The 22749-nt window shown below is 29.1% G+C and overlaps 1 protein-coding gene across 1 annotated transcript in view; it reads left to right on the top strand.

The window, feature by feature from the left end:
- The window catches only part of LOC142241856 (uncharacterized), a 62988-nt gene extending 40684 nt beyond the window's left edge, over nucleotides 1-22304 (top strand). Inside the window, exons 2-3 of the mRNA XM_075313684.1 lie at nucleotides 21514-21934; nucleotides 22011-22304. Coding sequence (XP_075169799.1) covers nucleotides 21514-21934; nucleotides 22011-22084 — 495 coding nt within the window. The 3' untranslated portion in view covers nucleotides 22085-22304. The remainder of the gene's footprint in view (nucleotides 1-21513; nucleotides 21935-22010) is intronic.
- Nucleotides 22305-22749: the final 445 nt, after the last annotated feature.

Below are 22749 nucleotides of genomic sequence, written 5' to 3' on the forward strand. Positions count from 1 at the left end.
TATACTGGCATTTTAGAGCCATAACAAAGTGTATATGATTTAGTTTTATTGTTCCATTTGGTAAGGCCTCCCTATAGACCGATTACACTTATTGAGGGTATAGAAGGCGTACTGATCATGAATATTGCTTAAAACTGAATGAATAATTTCCAGATTTTACTTCTCGTAGTTATTTAAATAATTCGGATGAAAATTCGCAGATTTAAGATTTCAAATCCAGGCGTTATTTCATCATTTTCTTGCACACTTACAAGAGATTTTTATGATTCCTCTAAAACTCAAACAAAAAATGGTTCTTATAAATTCAGAATCTGATCTAGTCTTCATGGGTAAAATCTTTACATTTATCTGTGGGAAGCGTACTGATTGAACTGATCTGCTTGGGAAAATATTTGTCATCAAATCCCCCTGAAATTTTCAAAGGAAACTAGAATATTTGATGCATGGTGGTGGGTATTTAAGATTCGGCCCGGCCGAACGTACTACTATATATACTTGTTTGTAGATATGTTGATCCTAAATACCTTTAAAATCACAGTTATGACCGGTATCTTAAAAACTAATCGAATTTACTATTCGAATGCTACAGGGTAGCGGATATGTAATGAAACAATTTTTTTTTAAATTTTATTGTTCATAAGGAAAAAAAATTGGTAAATAATATCAAATTTCAGATTTATTCGAATTGGCTACCTTTGGTGCGAATAATGGCCTTTAGACGACACAGCCATCGCTGCATGCATAAACATAATTCCAACATTTTTGATAAACAAATATCGTATCCCATTTGCTTTTCGCTGTAAGGAAGATTGTTTGAAGAAAAGTTTGCACTTCTTGTAAAAAAACGTTGATTCTTTTACAGAATGCTTTTACATCCATTTTATGAAGTGATAAAAATTTGAAATTTTCGAAGAAATTTAAAAACTCTAACAAACGAGCAACATTCGCGATACACATTTTTCAAACATTTCTTTCTTTGCGGCAGGCGCTACGGTTCCATTCCCGGCTAAGCGTCGTGTCTTTGGTATTTATAGTGCCAACCTTACACTTCAAAATGCCAAACGGCGCATAAGTCCAACGAATTGAGATCTAAAAATTTTTGTGGCCATTGTGCGGTAGAAATAAAGTGAGGAACCCCTTTTTAAAGTCATTCTTTGTAGACGTGTTAGGTTAGGTTAGGTTAGGTTAAGTGGCTGCCCGATGTATCAAGCTCACTTAAACTATTCTGTCCATTGTGATACCACAGTGGTGAACTTCTCTCTTATCACTGAGTGCTGCCCGATTCCATGTTAAGCTCACCTCCTTTTTATAGCCGAGTCCGAACGGCGTTCCACATTGCAGTGAAACCACTTAGAGAAGCTTTGAAACACTCAGAAATGTCACCAGCATTACTGAGGTGATATAATCCACCGCTGAAAAACTTTTTGGTGTTCGGTCGAAGCAGGAATCGAACCACGACCTCGTGTATGCAAGGCGGGCATACTAGCCACGGTGACATGTTCTGCGTGCTATTGGGCTAAGTCCTGTTGGAATGTCCGTGGTCTGCTGCCGAGATGCCTAGGGCTTCAATTCTGTCTTTAGGACTTTTTCGCCTATAATAGATTTGATCAGTCGATGAATACAAACGTTTTCGGCCATTACTGCGGTCCACACCATCTGCGGACCCTGGTGTGGTGTTCAGGTGTGCAATCGAAGGTGTACATTTTCAGCTGACCTTTTGGTGAAGTAAATCAATTTTGAATGGCTTCTCGTCGCAGAAACCCAATTAGGCAACTGGCACTTTCGTGCAAGCCAGGTAACTCCTTGGATCTTTTGCAGTCAAAATTTTTTTACGAATCGGCGAGCTCTTGCACTTTCTGAAACTTCAATGGCTTTATTCCAAGCTCAGTTTTTAATACCTGTTCAGCTCACCAGCAGGTGTCATGGAATTCGACCAAACCAATCTTCAGTTTTCGGATCATTTCTGGTGTTGTTACTGTTTTGTTGTGCACTGGAGCCATTTGTGGTTTTCCATCCGAATATTGAATTCCATCACGAATATCTTTATTTCTGAATGCAATAGATCAAAATGCTTTTGTCAGCTTGTAAACAATAAAATGGAATGTCGCTGGATAAAACTATAAGCTGTCAGATGACCGGTTTAGAAATGATAGAAACTTGATGTTGGTGGCAATGCATATCATCCACACTGTATTGTTCTTAGCATATATTCACAGTTAATTTCTATTTACGTTTCTCCTTATTCTGATATGATCAGGCTACTTTTCTTTAGTGTATTCTCTTGATTTACTTATTCATGTTCCCAGCAGCGTTGCCACAATAAATTTTTACTTTGGACCAAGATTTTTCCAAAATTGGACCAAAATTTCTACCAGCGGACCATTTTTCCAAATTGAATTAATATTATTCAAAAGTTAAAAATTTTCCTAAATTTTACTTCGATAGAAAATTTTGTCAAATTGTTATTTCTATTCAAAATTTTTATATCTATTCAAAATTTTTATATCTATAGAAAATTTTTTAAAAATTTTATTTCTATAGAAATTTTTGTTTATATTTTATTTCTGTACAAAATTTCGTAAATTTTAATTCTATAGAAAATTTTATCAAAATTCTATTTCAATAGAAAATTATATCAAAATTTTATTTCAATAGAAAATTTTGTCCAAATTTTACTTCTATACAAAATTTTGTAAAAATTTCATTTCTATAGAGCCAAAATTTTATTACCATAAAAAGTTATCGCAAAATTTTATTTCTATATAAAATTTGTATCTTTACAAACATTTTTTAAAGTTTATTTCTGTACAAAATTTTATTTCTATAGAAATTTTTGTCAACATTTTATTTCTATAGACGATTTTGAAAAAAATACAGATTTGACGAAAATAGACCAAATTCTATTTGGTCCGACCATCGGACCAAATTTAGAAATTAATAATTTTTTGGAGAAATTTAGATCCAAAATGGCAAACTAGGGTTTCCATTTTGGACCAACATTTTCAGGGCCAGTATTATTAAAGAGACATCTAACACAAACCGTTTCCGCCTGCACTATCTGCCTGAAGGATTATTCTTTGGTCCAAAAAGCAAACCGGATGGATTTTCGTATCTGGACCCACCAAATATTTCCATCTGATATCTGTCCAAACCGTTGCAAGCGTTAGGAATTTTCACTCAGCGGTCATAGTCCAATGGGGTATGCTATCATGAGTTTCTACTTCCACTGCTACTCCAACTTATTCTCCAATTAACGTTTGATGGTTAATATTGTTTGGTGTTTCTGTCCATTCTCCCAATATATTCAATTTATAACTTAATTTTGTTATACATTTTCATAAAATTTTTCCTTGAGCATCTCCAAAGTACCACACATGGTGCCTATTAATACTAAAATATACACATATAGCCCATATCCGACTAAGTGTTCTTAGTTATTCCAAAAATTCAAAAGACCTCTTAAAAACAGAAACATCAGACCACACCATTGATTAATTCATAAGTCATAAATCCCTTTTGTAATCCAATAAAAATAGGCCTTTTTGACACCTTAAAATTAAGAGTAAACCCCATTCGTCCAAACACCAATAGATAAAACCAAAATGAAAATGTATGCCAAACAATGGACATGTATTTCAAACAAATTTGCTTTAATAGAAAACCGAAAAGACTACAATCAACAGAGCGACAAAAATCGATGAATTTCAAATCAAAATTTTTAAATTGTTTCATTTAACATAATTTAACAATGAATTTACCATATCTAAAAAGATATGATCGTTGAAAAACATCCAAATCTACTTATATCCAGTCATAAAGATAATAAATTAAAAGACAATGAAATAAAATTAGACACTGCATAAATTTCCAGCGATGAAGATGGAAGCATAAGTGACGGGCGTTTTTCGAATAGAAAAACGCACTCGTTATTTAACACAGTGGGGGATAAGGAAATAGTGGTTAGTGTATAATAACTTTGCTCAAAAAACTGTGCCGACACGAGGTATTTACCAATCCATTCAGAATTACCTCTTGAGCACGGTTGAAATACAAGCCAAAAACTATCTACAAAAATTTGAAGAAAAATTTACCAAATAAAAAAACAATCTTATTATGCAGTGGTTATTATGAAAAAATTGTTTCTTTAAAAGAAATGTTTTATTATTTTGGAAGTTTATTTATTTATTTATTATTTAATGATGACTCCAAATAACGACAATTTATTGGGGTGTATAAATATACCAAGAATTGAAAATGTGTTGAAATTTTAAATATTTTTTTTTAATTTTGTCAAAAACCTATAGAAAATTTTGCCAAGATTTTATTTCTTCTGAAAATTTTGTCAAAAATTATTTTCTATAGAAAATTTTGTTAAAATTTTATTTCTAGAGAAAATTTTGTCAAAAATTTACATCTATAGGGAGCCACCGTGGTGAAGTGGTTAGCATGCCCGCCTTGCATTCACAAGGTCGTGGGTTCGATTCCTGCTTCGACCAAACACCAAAAAGTTTTTCAGCGGTGGATTATCCCACCTCAGTAATGCTGGTGACATTTCTGAGGGTTTCAAAGCTTCTCTAAGGGGTTTCACTGCAATGTGGAACGCCGTTCGGACTCGGCTATAAAAAGGAGGTCCCTTGTCATAGAGCTTAACATGGAATCGGGCAGCACTCCGTGATAAGAGAGAAGTTCACCAATGTGGTATCACAATGGACTGAATAGTCTAAGTGAGTCTGATACATCGGGCTGCCACCTAACCTAACCTACTTCTATAGAAAATTTTGTCAAAATTTTATTTCTTAGAAAATTTTGTCGAAATATTTCTTTAGAAAATTTTGTCAACATTTTATTTCAATAGAAAATTTTGTCAACATTTTATTTCTATAGAAAATTTTGCTAAGATTTTATTTCTATAGAAAATTTTGTCAAAATTTTATTTCTATAGAAAATTTTGTCAACATTTGATTTCCAAAGACAATTAAGTCAAAATTTTATTTCTATCGAAAATTTTGCCAAAATTTTATTTCTATAGAAAATTTTGTTAAAATTGTATTTCTATAGAAAATTTTTGTCTAAATTTTATTTTTATGGAATATTTTGTCAAAATTTTATTTGTATAGAAAATTTTATCAACATTTTATTTCTATAGAAAATTTTGTCAACACATTTTCCATAGAAAATTTAATTCAGTCGAAAATTATGTCAAAATGTTATTTCTATAGAAAATTTTGTCAAAATTTTATTTCTATAGAAAATTTTGTCAATATTTTATTTCTAAAGAATATTTTGTCAAAATTTCATTTCTATAGAATATTTTGTCAAAATTTCATTTCTATAGAAAATTTTGCCAAAATTTTATTTTTATGGAATATTTTGTCAAAATTTTATTTCTATAGAAAATGTTGTCAAAATTTTATTTCTATGGAATATTTTGTCAATATTTTATTTCTATAGGAAATTTTGTCAAAATTTTATTTGTATAGAAAATTTTATCAATATTTTATTTCTGTAGAAAATTTTGTTGTAGTTTTATTTCAAAAGAAAATTTGCAAAATTTTATTTCTACAGACAATTAATTTTTAATTTAATTTTATTTCAATAAAAAATGTTGTCAAAATTTTATTTCTATAGAAAATTTTGTCAAAATTTTATTTCTATAGAAAATGTTGTCAAAATTCTATTCCTTTAGAAAATTTTGTCAACATTTTATTTCTATAGAAAATTTTGTCAAAATTTTATTTGTATGGAAAATTTTATCAAAATTTTATTTCTATGGAATATTTTGTCAATATTTTATTTCTATAGGAAATTCTGTCAAAATTTTATTTGTATAGAAAATTTTATTTCTATAGAAAATTTTGGCAACACTTTTTCTATAGAAAATTTAATTCATGCGAAAATTATATCAAAATTTTATTTCTGGAGAAAATTTTGTCAAAATTTTATTTCTATAGAAAATTTTATCAAGATTTTTTTTTATAGAAAATTTTGTCAACATTTCTAAAGAAAATTTTTTCAAAATTTTCTTCCATTAGAAAATTTTGTCAAAATTTTATTTCTATAGAAAATATTGTCTAAATTTTATTTCTAGAAAAAATTTCGTCAATATTTTATTTCTATAGGAAATTTTGTCAAAATTTTATTTGTATAGAAAATGTTTTCAAAATTTTATTTCTATAGAAAAGCTAGTCAAAATTTTATTTTTATACAAAAATTTATCAAAAAAAAAAATTTTTTATAGACAACTTTCTTAAAATTTTATTAATTTAGATAATTTATTTCTATGGAAATTTTGTCACAATTTTATTTCTATAGAAAATTTTATCACAAAATTTTTAAAATTTTTATTTCTGTAAGAAATTGTGTTAAAAATTTAATTTTATAGAAAATTTTCTCAACATTTTATTTCTTTGGCAAATTTTCTCAAAATTTTGTTTCCATAGACAATTTTCTCAAAATTTTATTTCTATGGATAATTATGACAAACATTTTATTTCTAGAGAAAATTTTATTTCTATAGAAAATTTTGTTAAGATTTTATTTCTAGAGAAAATGTTGATAACATTTTATTTCTACCGAATTTTTTTCAAAATTTTTGCTTTAGAAAATTTTGTCAAAATTGTATTTCTAGAGAAATTTTTGTTAAAATTTTAGTTCTATAAAAAATTTTGTTAAGATTTTATTTCTAGAGAAAATTTTGATAACATTTCATTTCTACCGAAATTTTTTTCAAAATTTTATTGCTTTAGAAAATTTTGTCAAAATTGTATTTCTATAGAAAATTTTGTCAAAATTTTATCTAGTTTTTGATGTCCGTCCTCCCGTCTGGGCATGTATTTGGTGTTCATAGGATTCTGGTAGCAATTATTTACCTACTATGATGAAATTTAGTAGAGGGTGCTTTTTTGACAAAGGTATAAGTGTATAACCCTATTACCCAAATTTGGCTATTAAACGCTTCTTTTTTACCCGATCTTACTCAAATTCGGAATATTTTTATAAATCTACCTATAAATCCAAATGTACCGCTTAAGGTTTTAAACGCCGTCATAGATATATAAGTGCGAAGCACTCGTAGAGAAGAAACATGATGATTGTCTACAATAGTCTAATTTATTTAAAAAAAAATCCCCATTATGCCAATGAAGCATAATATAAAATAAACTTTATTCATAAAAACATATCTGAACGATACTGAACAGCAGTGGTGTGTGGCGTTGATATGTGATACCAAATAGGAGGCATCAAATGATTATAATTTATGTTAATTTCCACCTGAACGCATTTATTTAAAAGCAAACAATTGTATTTTGTCATCTTGAATTAGAGATCAGATCAAATAAATCCCAAATTTATGCAAAATATCAGATCACTGATAACAATGGAAAACTCATAACAGACAAATTGGATGTAAATGACTCTACGATATTCTACTGCTCTATGAATGGTTAGAGTATTCAGGCGAAACTATGTTTCCTATATTTGTGATGTGAATGGTGAAATCGAAATATTTTGGCAATATATTTTATGGAGTTCTTTTGCGAAATTAATTTGAATTAATTGAACTGGTTTTCTAATTTTTATCTGAAACTGCGAAAACGATTATCTTATAAACAAACAATAAAGATACATAGGGATTAAGACATTATTCTATAATTAAATGCATTTGATTAAGGTGTAGACACCTCCAGGAAATAGGTATGGATGGCATAAGTGACAGTAGAATTTTGAGGGCCCTATTAACGGATGATCTCAAAATTGGCCTTTCCGTATCTAGCTGTTGGCCAAATGATTGACCAACAGTTACACAAAATATTTGATACAACTAATTTTTGTCATTGTCATTAAAGTAATTATTGAATCAATCAAATTTTACATTGAATATATTCAATTAAAATTTTAATTGGCAAAATGTTCGTGATATTTTTTTCTGTGTACGCATACTCGTATATAAAGTCAATTCAGTGCAATAAAATTTTGAATTTCAATAAAACCAATTTGCACGCAAATACAGGTCGTTGTCATTTCGCATTATAAACAGAAATTTAAATTTCCTATATTTGCCATAATTGGAATGAAAATCCATAAATAATCCAGACAATAAAAATTAAATTCAAATTATTTTGCTCGTTTCATTTGAGGAAAGATATTTACATACAAATTTGATTATAAAACTAGAAAATTAGCTGCCACATACTTTGCTACCAATTGCCGGTCGAATTAGTGCCGAAACCAATCAAAATTATAATATCGAAATATGTTAAGGTGTTTTTGTTAAATTTTAGATACGCCCATTTGTGACACACTCTAACTTCGTTGAAACCAGACCTATTACCATTAATGCTTTTGAAAGAGACAGGCTTTACCATTGCTATTGGGAGGAGTTTTTTTTTGATCAATTTGCATAAAAATTTTGCGTTTTCTCCATTGGGGGTTTCAAACATAATAATCAACATAAGTTTATGTTGAAAACATATTCAGTTTTTTATTCAATCGTTTTTCATTCTTTTTGAACAATGTGTTTGAACTGAATGCATTTAATTTTGAATTTGCTTTAGGTGTCATTTATTTGTATAACTTATGCATATTATTGTTGGCTGGGAATTTTAATGGCCTAACACAATTTTCTAATTGAGATAACAAGGATCTTGTTAATCTTGTTTTTATAATAATGAAAATATGTTTAATATTTTAACAATTTATTTATAATTTTAAAAAATGTATATATTCGATGCTAAATAAGATTTATGATATCCAATAAAGAGTTAATGACACCACATACCCTACACTATATAGTACATTAATTTTTATACCTTCCACTATAGCATGGGGGTATACTAACTGTGTCATTCCCGGGTTGTGGTTAATTCTCAGCACGGTTGCCACGCGAGCCAAAAATAATCTTCTAAAATTTTACCAAAAAACTACCAAACAAAAAATTTATTGTGCAAAATTGTATTTCTATAGAAAATTTCGTCAAAATTTTATTTCTAAGAAAATTTTATCAAAATTTTCTTTTTTTCTATAAAAAAAAAATTTCAAAATTTTATTTCCATAGCAAATGTCTTCAAAACTTTATTACTATAGAAAATTTTATTTCTATAGCAAATTTTGTCAAAATTTTACGTCTATAGTAAATTTTGATGAAATTTTATTTCTATGGAAAATGTCAAAATGTTATTCCTTTAGAAATTTTTGTCAATATTTTATTTCTTTAGAAAATGTTGTAAATATTTTATTCCTTTAGAAAATTTTGTCAATATTTAGTTCTATAGAAAATTTTGTTTAAATTTTATTTGTATAGAAAATTTTTGACAAAATTTAATTTCATTCGGTTTTTTATTATTGGTTTGTACTTCAATCATATTTGTTGTTTTGATCTCAACTTTAAAATCATTGCGTTGTCTAAACTACAAGAGTAGCTTAACCAACAGAGGAAAATAATGTTTGTCAAATTTATTTGGGCAAAGCCCTATAGACTGCAAGATGGTTGGATGGACGCACGTTTCGGTATTACCACATTCGTTATCAGCATCCTCTACTTGCAGATGAAATTATGTTTCAATGGAAAATGTTGTCCAAATTTATTTGTATAGAAAATTTTTTACAAAATTTAATTTCTATAGAAAATTTAGTCAAAATTTTATTTCTGTAGTAAATTTTGACAAAATTTTATTTCTATAAAAAATTTAGTCAAAATTTTATTTCTATAAAAAATGTTGTTCAAATTTTATTTCTATAGAAAATTTTTGTCAAAATATTAGTTCTACACATTTTATTTCTGCAGAAAATTTTTTTAATATTTTATTTCTATAGAAAATTTTGTCAAAATTTTATTTCTATAGCAAATTTTGTCAAAATTTTACGTCTATAGTAAATTTTGATGAAATTTTATTTCTATGGAAAATGTCAACATTTTTTTCCTTTATAAAATTTTGTCAATATTTATTTCTTTAGAAAATTTTGTAAATATTTTATTCTATAGAAAAATTTGTTAAAGTTTTAGTTCTATAGAAAATTTTGTCAAAATGTTATTTGTATAGAAAATTTTTGACAAAATTTAATTTCTATAGAAAAGTTGGTCAAAATTTTATTTCTATAGAACATTTTGTCAAAAATTTATTTCTATAGCAAATGTTGTCAAAATTTAATTTCGATAGAAAATTTTGTGGAGATTTTGTTTCTACGGAAGTTATATCAAAATTTGATTTCTATAGAAATTTTATCAAAATTTTCTTTTTACAGAAAATTTTGTCAAAATTTTATTTCTATAACAAATAATTTTCAAAATTTTATTTCCATAGCAAATGTTTTCTAAATTTTATTACTATAGAAAATTTTATTTCTATAGCAAATTTTGTCAAAATTTTACGTCTATAGTAAATTTTGATGAAATTTTATTTCTATGGAAAATGTCAAAATGTTATTCCTTTAGAAATTTTTGTCAATATTTTATTTCTTTAGAAAATTTTGTAAATATTTTATTCCTTTAGTAAATTTTGTCAATATTTAGTTCTATAGAAAATTCTGTTTAAATTTTATTTGTATAGAAAATTTTTGACAAAATTTAATTTCATTCGGTTTTTTATTATTGGTATGTACTCCAATCATATTTGTAGTTTTGATCTCAACTTTAAAATCATTGCGTTGTCTAAATTACAAGAGTAGCTTAACCAACATAGGAAGAGAATGTTTGTCAAATTTATTTGGGCAAAGCCCTATAGACTGCAAGATGGTTGGATGGACGCACGTTTCGGTATTACCACATTCGTTATCAGCATCCTCTACTTGCAGATGAAATTTTGTTTCAATGGAAAATGTTGTCCAAATTTATTTGTATAGAAAATTTTTTACAAAATTTAATTTCTATAGAAAATTTAGTCAAAATTTTATTTCTGTAGTAAATTTTGACAAAATTTTATTTCTATAAAAAATTTAGTCAAAATTTTATTTCTATAAAAAATGTTGTTCAAATTTTATTTCTATAGAAAATTTTTGTCAAAATATTAGTTCTACACATTTTATTTCTGCAGAAAATTTTTTTAATATTTTATTTCTATAGAAAATTTTGTCAAAATTTTATTTCTATAGCAAATTTTGTCAAAATTTTACGTCTATAGTAAATTTTGATGAAATTTTATTTCTATGGAAAATGTCAAAATTTTATTCCTTTAGAAAATTTTGTCAATATTTTACTTCTTTAAAAAATTTTGTAAATATTTTATCCCTTTAGAAAATTTTGTCAATATGTAGTTCTATAGAAAATTTTGTTTAAATTTTATTTGTATAGAAAATTTTTTACAAAATTTAATTTTATTCGGTTTTTTATTGTTGGTTTGTACTTCAATCATATTTGTTGTTTTGATCTCAACTTTAAAATTATTGCGTTGTCTAAACTACAAGAATAGCTTAACCAACAGAGGAAAAGAAGGGTTGTCAAATTTATTTGGGCAAAGCCCTATAGACTGCAAGATGGTTGGATGGACGCTTGTTTCGGTATTACCACATTCATCCTCTACCACAGCATCCTCTACTTGCAGATGAAATGTTGTCCAAATTTATTTGTATAGAAAATTTTTTACAAAATTTAATTTCTATAGAAAATTTAGTCAAAATTTTATTTCTGTAGAAAATTTTGACAAAATTTTATTTCTATAAAAAATTTTGTCACAATTTTATTTCTATAAAAAATTTTGTTCAAATTTTATTTTTATAGAAAATTTTTGTCAAAATATTATTTCTACACATTCTATTTTTATAGAAAATTTTGTCAACATTTTATTTCTATAGAAAATTTTGTCAAAATTTTATTTCTATAGAAAATTTTCTCAAAATTTTATTTCTATAGAAAATTTTCTCAAAATTTTATTTCTATAGAAAATTTTGTCAAAATTTTATTTCTACAGAAAATTTTGTCAAAATTTTATTTCTATAGAAAATTTTGTCAAAATTTTATTTCTTTAGAAAATTTTGTCAACATTTTATATCTATAGAAAATGTTGTCAAAATTTTGCCAAAATTTTATATCTATAGAAAATTTTGTCAACATTTTATTTCTATAGAAAATTTTAGGGGATACGAATTATCAGAATCTATAAAAGAAGTAGATTGGGAATTACTGCTAGATACTGTTTTTATACCCTGCGCCACACTGTGGAACAGGGTATTATAAGTTAGTGCATATGTTTGTAACACCCAGAAGGAGACGAGATAGACACATGGTGTCTTTGGCAATAATGCTCAGTGTGGGTCCCTGAGTCGATATAACCATGTCCGTCAGTCCGTCTGTCCGTCCGTCTGTCTGTGAACACATTTTTGTGATCAAAGTCTAGGTCGCAATTTAAGTCCAATCGCCTTCAAATTTGGCACATGTTCCTAATTTGGGTCAGAATAGAACCCTATTGATTTTGGAAGAAATCGGTTCGGATTTAGATATAGCTCCCATATATATCTTTCGCCCGATATGCACTAATATGGACCCAGCAGCCAGAGTTTTATACCGATTTGCTTGAAATTTTGTACATACATAACACTTAGTCGTATAGTTAAGTGTGCAAAATTTGATTGAAATCGGTTCAGATTAAGATATAGCTCCCATATATATATCTTTCGCCCGATATGGACTAATATGGTCCTAAAAGCCAGAGTTTTGGCCCAATTTGGTTGAAATTTTGCACAGGGGGTAGATTTAGTATTGTAGCTATACGTGCCGAATTTGTTTGAAATCGATTCAGATTTAGATATAGCTCCCATATATATCTTTCGCCCGATATGCACTTATATGGACCCAGAAGCCAGAGTTTTATCCCAATTAGCTTGAAATTTTGCACAAGGAGTACAATTAGTAGTATAGTCATGTGTGCCAAATTTGAATGAAATCGGTTCAGATTTAGATATAGCTTCCATATTTATTTTTCGCCCCATATGGACTTATATGGCCCCAGAAGCCAGATTTTTGGCCCAATTTGGTTGAAATTTTGCACTAGGAGTACAATTAGTAATATAGTCATGTGTGCCAAATTTGATTGAAATCGGTGCAGATTTAGATATAGTTCCCATATATATGTTTTTCTGATTTCGACAAAAATGGTCAAAATACCAACATTTGCCTTGTTAAATCGCCACTGCTTAGTCGCAAAGTTGTAAAAATGACTCTAATTTTCCTAGACTTCTAATACATATATATCGAGCGATAAATCATAAATAAACTTTTGCGAAGTTTCCTTAAAATTGCTTCAGATTTAAATGTTTCCCATATTTTTTTACTAAAATTGTGTTCCACCCTAGTGCATTAGCCAACTTAAATTTTGAGTCTATAGATTTTGTAGAAGTCTATCAAATTCTGTCCAGATCGAGTGATATGTAAATGTATGTATTTGGGACAAACCTTTATATATAGCACCCAACACATTTGACGGATGTGATATGGTATCGAAAATTTAGACCTACAAAGTGGTGCAGGGTATAATATAGTCGGCCCCGCCCGACTTTAGACTTTCCTTACTTGTTTATTTCTTATTTTTTTTGCTTAATTAACATAACCTCCTTTTTCTTAGTTTCTAAGGATATGTTTTAACATTTATTTTATATGATTTAATAACTTTTGAAAGTTTATGTTAAATGTGTTGCTATAATGGGAAACCAGATACATTTTAATTAATTGATGGAAGAATACTGAAAAACATGATTCCACACTATTGAACTTTAGAAGATATTTTTAGACATTTATAGATTTATAACTTCTAATTAATTGCAAATTGAACTAATTGAATTGGACAAATGAGAAAATTATTTCGAGCGGAACATAGTTTAATTAGTATGTCATAATTGAGTACATGTGCCGTTAAAAAAGCTTAATGTTTTATGATTTTCTCATCTATAAAAAAACGAAAAAAAAATGTGTATAAGTTTGAAAAATTTTAATATGCATTTCTATTTTAGTTATTAATTAATGAAAGTATATAAAAACAAGTATATACGGCCGTAAGTTCGGCCATGCCGAATCTTATGTACCCTCCACCATGGATTGCGTAGAAACTTCTACGAAAGAATGTCATCCACAATCGAATTACTTGGGTTGTGGTATCTTAAAACATCTTAACATCGTTTTCTAAATTGTGAGTTCGTCCATACGTGGTATATATTAGACAAAAAAGGTATGTATAGGTAGTCTACAAATAGTTGGTCTAACATACAATAGTCTACAATATGTAGTTTTTTGCGCGAACCAGAATTGAAATATGGAGGTCGCTTATGTGGGGGCTACATACAATTATGAACTTGATATGGACCAATTTTTGTGTGATTAGGGATCGATTTATCTGAGGGCTATATATAACTATAGACCGATTTAGTTAGACATGGTTGTTAACGGCCATATATTAGCACAATGTACCAAATTTCAACATACTGCTCCTCCAAGAGGCTCCAAAACCAAATCTAGGGATCGGTTTATATGGGCCATATATGATTATGGACTGATATGGACCACTTTTGGCATGGTTGTTAAATATCATATACTACCACCACATACAAAATTTCAACTGAATCAGATGAATTTTGGTCTTCCAAGAGGCTGCGGAGGTCAAATCTGGTGATCGGTTTATATGGGGGCTATATTTAATTATGGACCGGTGTAGACCAATTTTTGCATGGTCATTAGAGACCATATACTTACACCATGTACTAAATTTCAGGCGGATCGGATGAAATTTGCTACTCTTAGAGGCTCCGCAAGCCAAATCGGGGGATCGGTTTATATGGGGGCTATATATAATTATGGACCGATGTGGACCAATTTTTGCATGGTTGTTAGATACCATATACTAACACTATGTACCAAATTTCAACCGAATCGGGTGAAATTTGCTTCTCTTAGAGGATCTGCTAGCCAAATTTGGGGGTCCGTATATATGGGGGCTATACGTAAAAGTGGACCGATATGGCCCATTTGCAATACCATCCGACCTACATCAATAACAACTACTTGTGCCAAGTTTCAAGTCGATAGCTTGTTCCGTTCGGAAGTTAGCGTGATTTCAAAAGACGGACGGACGGACGGACGGACGGACATGCTCAGATCGATTCAGAATTTCACCACGACCCAGAATATATATACTTTATGGGATCTTAGAGCAATATTTCGATGTGTTACACACGGAATGACAAAGTTAATATACCCCCCATCCTATGGTGGAGGGTATAAAAATATTCCGCTGACCAATTGTAGGATAACCCTTAAACATATTGTGCTACTTTTTACAATATTTATTAAATGGACTTGTTGTAAGCTGGATGTGCCCCATTTCCACAGCCTTTGCACTAAATTTGCATCACTTCTTAGGATGCGATTTTTAGGATGGATCTGAATTAAAAATTCGTTCTTGTTTGAATCGTTCAAATTCATTGAAAATATTTCTAGGATGGATTAATTACATTTTTTTTGTATACCACAGTGAAGTTTGTCGTGTTGTAGTTCAAGCGTAATAGTCAATTTAAAGCAAGATAAGTACCAATATGCCAGTATGACCTGAAGAAAGGAAATACAGATTACATTAGTGTAGCTTGTAAGAGCAATAGTCAAGACGAAAAATGAGTATATCGAGACATTTTTTTATTGGTAACATTTCCAGTCAGCTACCCTGTATAGACACATGTTTACTATATAGCCCATTGAGAAGTATTTGCATTGTTTTATCTTACTTGAATGAAATATTCTACAAAAATATACAAAGAAATAGAGGCGCAGCATCAATGGATCAATGGATCAAGTGATTAAAAATTCATATTTAGACAATAAACGGAAATTAAGGTAGTACCAAAATGAATTAGCAAAAAACAATAATCTTAGAAGTTTAATAGAGATGTATGTTTTAGCACAATTAAATCTAATTCGATAGATTTTAGCATATGACAAATATAGCACTAACAAAATAATACAGTCGAAACATTTTCTGGATGACGAAAATGTGATTTTTGGCAAGAGTTTTTATTAAAGAGACTATAAATTGTTGAATAGCATTGAGAAGTGTTACAGTTTCGATTGAGTAGTGATTCCGAGACATTCAAAGCAAAAAAAAAAACATAAAGTATTCGCAATGGTAATATAGAAAATAAAATTCATCAATAAAGTAAAAGTGAAAAATTTGAAAAAGAAAAGAATTACTATGGATAACAATAATCTTTACATTCAAATTCCTCAAACATTAAAAAATAAAATTTTAATAAAAATATATTTTTCGCAAATATAGTGTTTAACGGTTTCAGAATTACAAAGTATTTGAAAGACATATTTTTACTGTGTGTTTGTCTATTTAGTTAATATCCTAATGGTCAGTTCTCCAGTTTCCAGAGAGTTTGAGTTTGTTAACTTTCTTTCTGAAATTTAGCTCAGGCTTAGTTGGAAATCCAAACCTATAACACAACGTCTAAGGATATTGTTTATATGCCACATAATATACTTTTGTAACAATGGTTTCTTGGATTAAAGCGGCCTCCGTAATTCATAAGCGCATCAATCTACCTCATCTTGCTACGGAATCCATTAGGACTAACTTATCAGGAAGTGGGACAGATTACTTCAGCGCAATATTTGACCACGTAGTCAGGAAAACTATGTTCCCTCTGCAATTTCGATCCTGAATAGTTGTTTCAACCTCAAATGATAATATAGCTGTTGGTATAGGCTCCTACGAAAAATTCCATTATTATAACTTTTTTTACGTCAGGTGTAGTAAAAAGTAACCAACTAGGTGAGATAGTCGATTTTCCAAGCTTCTCTTGAAACAAATTTTTTGCCAAGAAAATTATTCGCCATGGGCAAGAACAGCGAGTAATCACTTGTTGTCACTTCCAGACTATAGGGTGAACCAGGAGCTTCTGGTGAGTCATTATTGATGTATGTGGCCCGGCGTTGTCCTGGTAGAATACAATTACTTAGCTTGGGGGTCATCTTTCAGACGGTCCAATTGAGGACAGTAAAGTTTTGAGTTAAGAGTTTTGCCGAAAGTGAGCAGCTCATAATAGACAATTCCCTACCAATCCCAGCAAACACTCGGATAAACCTTTCTCGCCATCAATCCTAGCTTGACCGCCAATTATACTGGTTCCCTGGTAATCCCAGCAAACCTTCCTTTCCGTGAATAATAGCTTGGCCACCCATTACACTGGCTCACCGCCTTTCGACTACGACCGTCTGAAGTTATGGTTGGTAAAACATTGCTTACGGCCGCCAGCCTCCAATCTAAAGATTTGGATTTATGGGGCATTTTGAAAAGTAAGTGTGGCACTACACTTACTTTTTAAAATGCCCCAGGCCCAAGAGTTCAACGAATTGAGATCAGGAGAATTTGGTGGCCATTGTGCGATAGAAGTGTAACGAGGAACCTCCGTTTTGAGCCAGTTTTAGTTGTCGTGCCGAATACTATGGGGCCGAGTTCGGGTGTAATGTCCATGCTGCGGCCGCAATGTTTATTTGCCTAGTGCTTCAATACTGTCTTTGGAATTTTTTTCCGATAATATTCGGCTTTTAGTTTGACCCTACGATCGATGGATACAAGCGGGGAGCAACCGTTGGCCTCTTGAGCACGTAAATAATCTACCACAATTTAGAGACATTTTTAGCAAAAACCTACCAAACAATTTTTTCCCAATTTCGTTAGTATAGAAATTTTTATTTTATCAAAATTTTATTTCTAATATAGAAACTTTTGTCAGAATTTTATTTCTATAGAAAATTTTGTTAAAATTTTATTTCTATAGAAAATTTTGTAAAAATTTTATTTCTATAGAAAATTTTGTCAAAATTTTATTTCTAAGAAAATTTTGTCAAAATTTTATTACTATAGAAAATTTTGTCATAATTTTATTTCTATAGAAAATTTTGTAATAACTTTATTTCTATAGAAAATTTTGTCAAAATTTAATTTCTATAGAAAATTTTGTTAAAATTTTATTGCTATAAAAAATTTGTCAAAATTTTATTTCTATAGAAAATTTTGTGAACATTTTATTTCTATAGAAAATGTTGTCAAAATTTTATTTCTATAAAAAAATTTGTCAAAATTTTATTTCTATAGAAAAATTTGTCAAAATTTTATTTCTATAGAAAATATTGTCAAAATTTTATTTCTATAGAAAATTTTGTCAAAATTTAATTTCTATAAAAAAATTTTGTCAACATTTTATTTTTATACAAAATTTTGTCTAATATTTTATTTCTATAGGAAATTTTGTAAAAATTTTTTTTTGTATTGAAAATACTGTCAAAATTTTATTTCTATAGAAAATTTTGTCAAAATTTTATTTCTGTAGAAAATTTTGTCATAATTTTATTTCTATAGAAAATTTTGTCAAAATTTAATTTCTATAGAAAATTTTGTCAAAATTTAATTCTATAGAAAATTTTGTCAAAATTTTATTGCTTTAAAAAAATTTTTCAATTATTTTATTTCTATAGAAAATTTTGTCAAATATTTTATTTCTATAGAAAATTTTGTCAAAATTTTTTCTCTGTTGGTTCAGCTACACTTGTAGTTTAGTCAATGCATGGCTTTAAGCTGAGATCAAAAACAACAATAAAAATTGAAAAGAAGCCAACAATAACAAACAAAACGAATGAAGATAGAGGAAGCACGCTCAAAAACAAACCCAGCCAACTACATTCAAATCGATGATTTGAGTTTGGTAAAGGAAAAGAGATATGCTTGCAAATTTGTTTAGGCAGTAGCCGACTATCAAACCTTTTTTCGGAAGGTTCAGGTGCAGTTCACTTTGGGTTGAGTGAATTACCCGAATTTATTCTGATAATTGGTTGATAGTTTTGCTGCAAGTAGCGGATGCTGATGAGGAATGTGGTAATTCCGAAACAGCTGTACATCCAACCATCTTGCAGTCTATAGGGCTTTGCCCAAATAAATTTGACAAGCATACTTTTCCTCTGTTTGTTAAGCTACACTTGTAGTTTAGTCAATGCATGAGATCAAAAACAACAATAAAAATTTAATTTCTATAGAAAATTTTGTTAAAATTTTATTGCTATAAAAAATTTGTCAAAATTATATTTCTATAGAAAATTTTGTCAAAATTTTATTTCTGTAGAAAATTTTGTCAAAATTGTATTTCTATAAAAAAAATTGTCAAAATTTTATTTTTATAGAAAATTTTGTCAAATATTTTATTTCTATAGCAAATTTTGTCAAAATTTTATTTCTATAGAAAAGTTTGTCAAAATTTTATTTCTGTAGAAAATTTCGTAAAAATTGTATTTCTATAGAATTTTTGTCAAAATTTTATTTCTGTAGAAAATTTTGTCAAAATTGTATTTTTATAGAATTTTCTATAGAAAATTTTGTCATAATTTTATTTCTATAGAAAATTTTGTCAAAATTTAATTTCTATAGAAAATTTTGTCAAAATTTAATTTCTATAGAAAATTTTGTCAAAATTTAATTTCTATAGAAAATTTTGTAAAAATTTTATTGCTATAAAAAAATTTGTCAAAATTTTATTTCTGTAGAAAATTTTGTCAAAATTTTATTTTTTAGAATTTTCTATAGAAAATTTTGTCATAATTTTATTTCTATAGAAAATTTTGTAAAATATTAATTTCTATAGAAAATTTTGTAAAAATTTTATCTCTATAGAAAATTTTTTCAAAAAATTATTCCTATAGAAAATTTTGTCAAAATTTAATTGCTATAAAAAAATTTGTCAAAATTTTATTTCTATAGAAAATTTTGTGAAAATTTTATTTCTATAGAAAATTTTGGGAAAATGTTATTCCTATAGAAAATTTTGTGAAAATTTTATTTCTATAGAAAATTTAGTCAAACTTTTACTTCTATAGACAATTTTGTCACAATTTTATTTCTGTAGAAAATTTTGTAAAAATATTATTTCTATAAAAAAATTTGTCAAATATTTTATTTCTATAGGAAATTTTGTCAAGATTTTGTTTCTATAGAACATTTTGTCAAGATTTTGTTTCTATAGAAAATTTTGTCAAAGCTTTATTTATATAGAAAATATGTGAAGTACCTCTTAATTAGAGAGGAATATGTGGCAAAATCTACCAAAACGTCAAGAATTCTAGCAATCTACCAAACAGTAAAAAATCTATCAGTTTTGATAGAATTCGACCGTTCTCTTGAGTCTTGATGGTCAATCGCAGATGTAAATTTTCAGCTGTCCTCTTTAACAAGTAAACGCTTGTACACAAACTGCTTGGCTCTTTCCACTGTAACTTTTTTCATGCATCAGTAAACTCTTGCAATCCGTTTTTGCGATATGTTCAGTTCATGAGCAAGGTTTCTACCAGCCACCGTGGTGCAATGGTGAGCATGCCCGCCTTGCATACACAAGGTCGTGTGTTCGATTTCTGCTACGACCGAACACCATAAAGTTTTTCGGCGGTGGATTATCCCCCCTCAGTAATGATGGTAACATTTCTGAGGGTTTCAAAGCTTCTCTAAGTGGTTTCACTGGAATGTGTAACGCCGTTCGGACTCGTCTATAAAAAGGAGGTCCAGTGTCATTGAGCATAACATGGAATCGGGCAGCACTCAGTGATAAGAGATAAGTTCACCACTGTGGTATCACAATGGACGGAATAGTCCAAGTGAGCCTGATACATCGGGCTGCCACATAACCTAACCTAACCTAAGGTTTCTACCATTACGCCATGAATTTCGATCAAATATGGCCTTAGCTTTTCGGATCACTTTTGGACAGGATTTAACGTTGTTTCGAGAAATGGTACGAGAAACAAAAGATTTATTGACACTTAAATCCTGGTGAACTCTCTTTTTATAGCCACTTGTGGTTTTCGAAGCAATCATACATGAATTCCATCCCGAATAATTTTATTTCTGTTTTAGCTTGTAAGCAATAAAATTAATTGTCACTGGATTAAATGAATTTCATTACAATACATATCCACACTTTACAAAGAAATGTCAGTTTAAAAATCCAAATTTTAACGGAGACTTTGATGTAAAAACCTTTTGTTAATTTCAAAACAAAATGTAAACCAAAGACACAAAATCCTCAAAATAAGTCTTAGCCTATCTTCGAAGCTTTTTTGCGTTTAAAGCCAAGGTATTAAAATCTCATTTAATTTAAAGTTGAAAAAATTGTATCCACTTAAAGAAAAATTGTTTCACTTTCAAGGCATATGACTTTAACGGAGTTATGCAAATTTCAAAGATTCGTGTCCTTAATTTAATGAAAAACTATTCTAGAGCAAAAATAAGGAAATTTCTTATAATTAAAATTTCTTTATTTTAAAGAAAATTGTTCTTACTATTGTGCAAGTTATTCCACATTCCCTGATAGGTCCAGATGTACATAGATTCTCAAAACTATAACATGATTGGAGAATTTCTATCTTTTCAATGAGTGCTGTCCACTTCTTTAATCAGCTCAGTGATAAAAATCTACCGTCTGATTACGAACCCGATCTCCTTTTAGTCGTTTTAGAAACATTTGATCTCTAAACATCAATTTTTTTCTTTCCAGAAATTCTTCATTTCTTTGATTGCTCTTGCCGCTTTGGGCGTTATTGCTTCTGCTAGTCCCGTCAATAATGGTCAATATAATCCGGGACAATATTATAATGGTCAATACTTTAAGAATCGTGATTATTACAATCAACGTCGTTACTACGATTCGCTATTGAAGAAATACAATGCCAATGTTGCTGCCCAAGAATCTCGTATTGTTGAGCATAAAGTTGTTCCAGCAGTTGATGGAAACTTTGCCTATGAATTTGATACCGACAATGGAATTCATACTGATGCTCGTGGTACCAGTATTTATCTTGGAGCCGATGAACCAGGACAAAAAATTGATGGTTCCTTTGCTTATATTAGCCCTGAGGGTCTTCGTGTAGGTGTCCGTTATACTGCCGATGAAAATGGATATCGTCCAGTTTATACTTGTAAGATGGAAGAGAGTTTCTTTTATATTGGATTTTAATTAATGTAATATTTATTTTGTTTTAATTATTTTTTCAGATGATGGTATTGATGCTATCCGCTATGCCAATGCTCCAGAACCAGCTGATGTAGAAATCACAAAAATCCATTAACTCAACTTCAGAAATTTTTCATAGATTTAATTTGATTGAGAAAATGGTAACCATTTTCGATCGACATAAGTATCAAGTAAATAAATGTTATTAATCCTATCCAAATTTCCCCATCCCAAGCTCTTCCCTTTATACACCAAAACAATGTACAAAGATTTTTTTACAATAAAGTGCAAAGCTCACGTGTCTTCTATGATGATGATTTTTGTATATCATTACATATAGTTTGTAGTTTTAAATATGATGGGATTTTAATGAAACAAGGAAAGTATAAAGTTGGACACCGACAATACGAGGGTTCTCCAATACATTCTTACGCTCATCATATAATGGAAGAGAAATATATGTAGAACATTCTCAAAAAACGGCTGATACTGAATTTTTTCCCGATCGATTGATATTTTGGTTTTTAGTGCGAATGAAACAGTTGTATCTGCCAAGTGGTCAGACTCAGTGTTTTTCGTTGTCCAGTTTGTTGACTTATGTGTAGTGGTGCCAACTGTTTTGGGCTGAAAATCGTCAATTTTTAAAATATTTTTCGTCAAAAGTTCGTTAATTCGTCCCAAAAAATTCGTCGAAAAATCGTCACACATAAAACAGCTGAAAAAAGATTTAGCAATAAATTAAAAATTTTATTCGAACAAAACCATAAGAAAAGGCTTTAA

This window comes from Haematobia irritans, chromosome 5, assembly GCF_050003625.1.
Source record: "Haematobia irritans isolate KBUSLIRL chromosome 5, ASM5000362v1, whole genome shotgun sequence".
In the NCBI taxonomy this organism is placed as follows: domain Eukaryota; kingdom Metazoa; phylum Arthropoda; class Insecta; order Diptera; family Muscidae; genus Haematobia; species Haematobia irritans.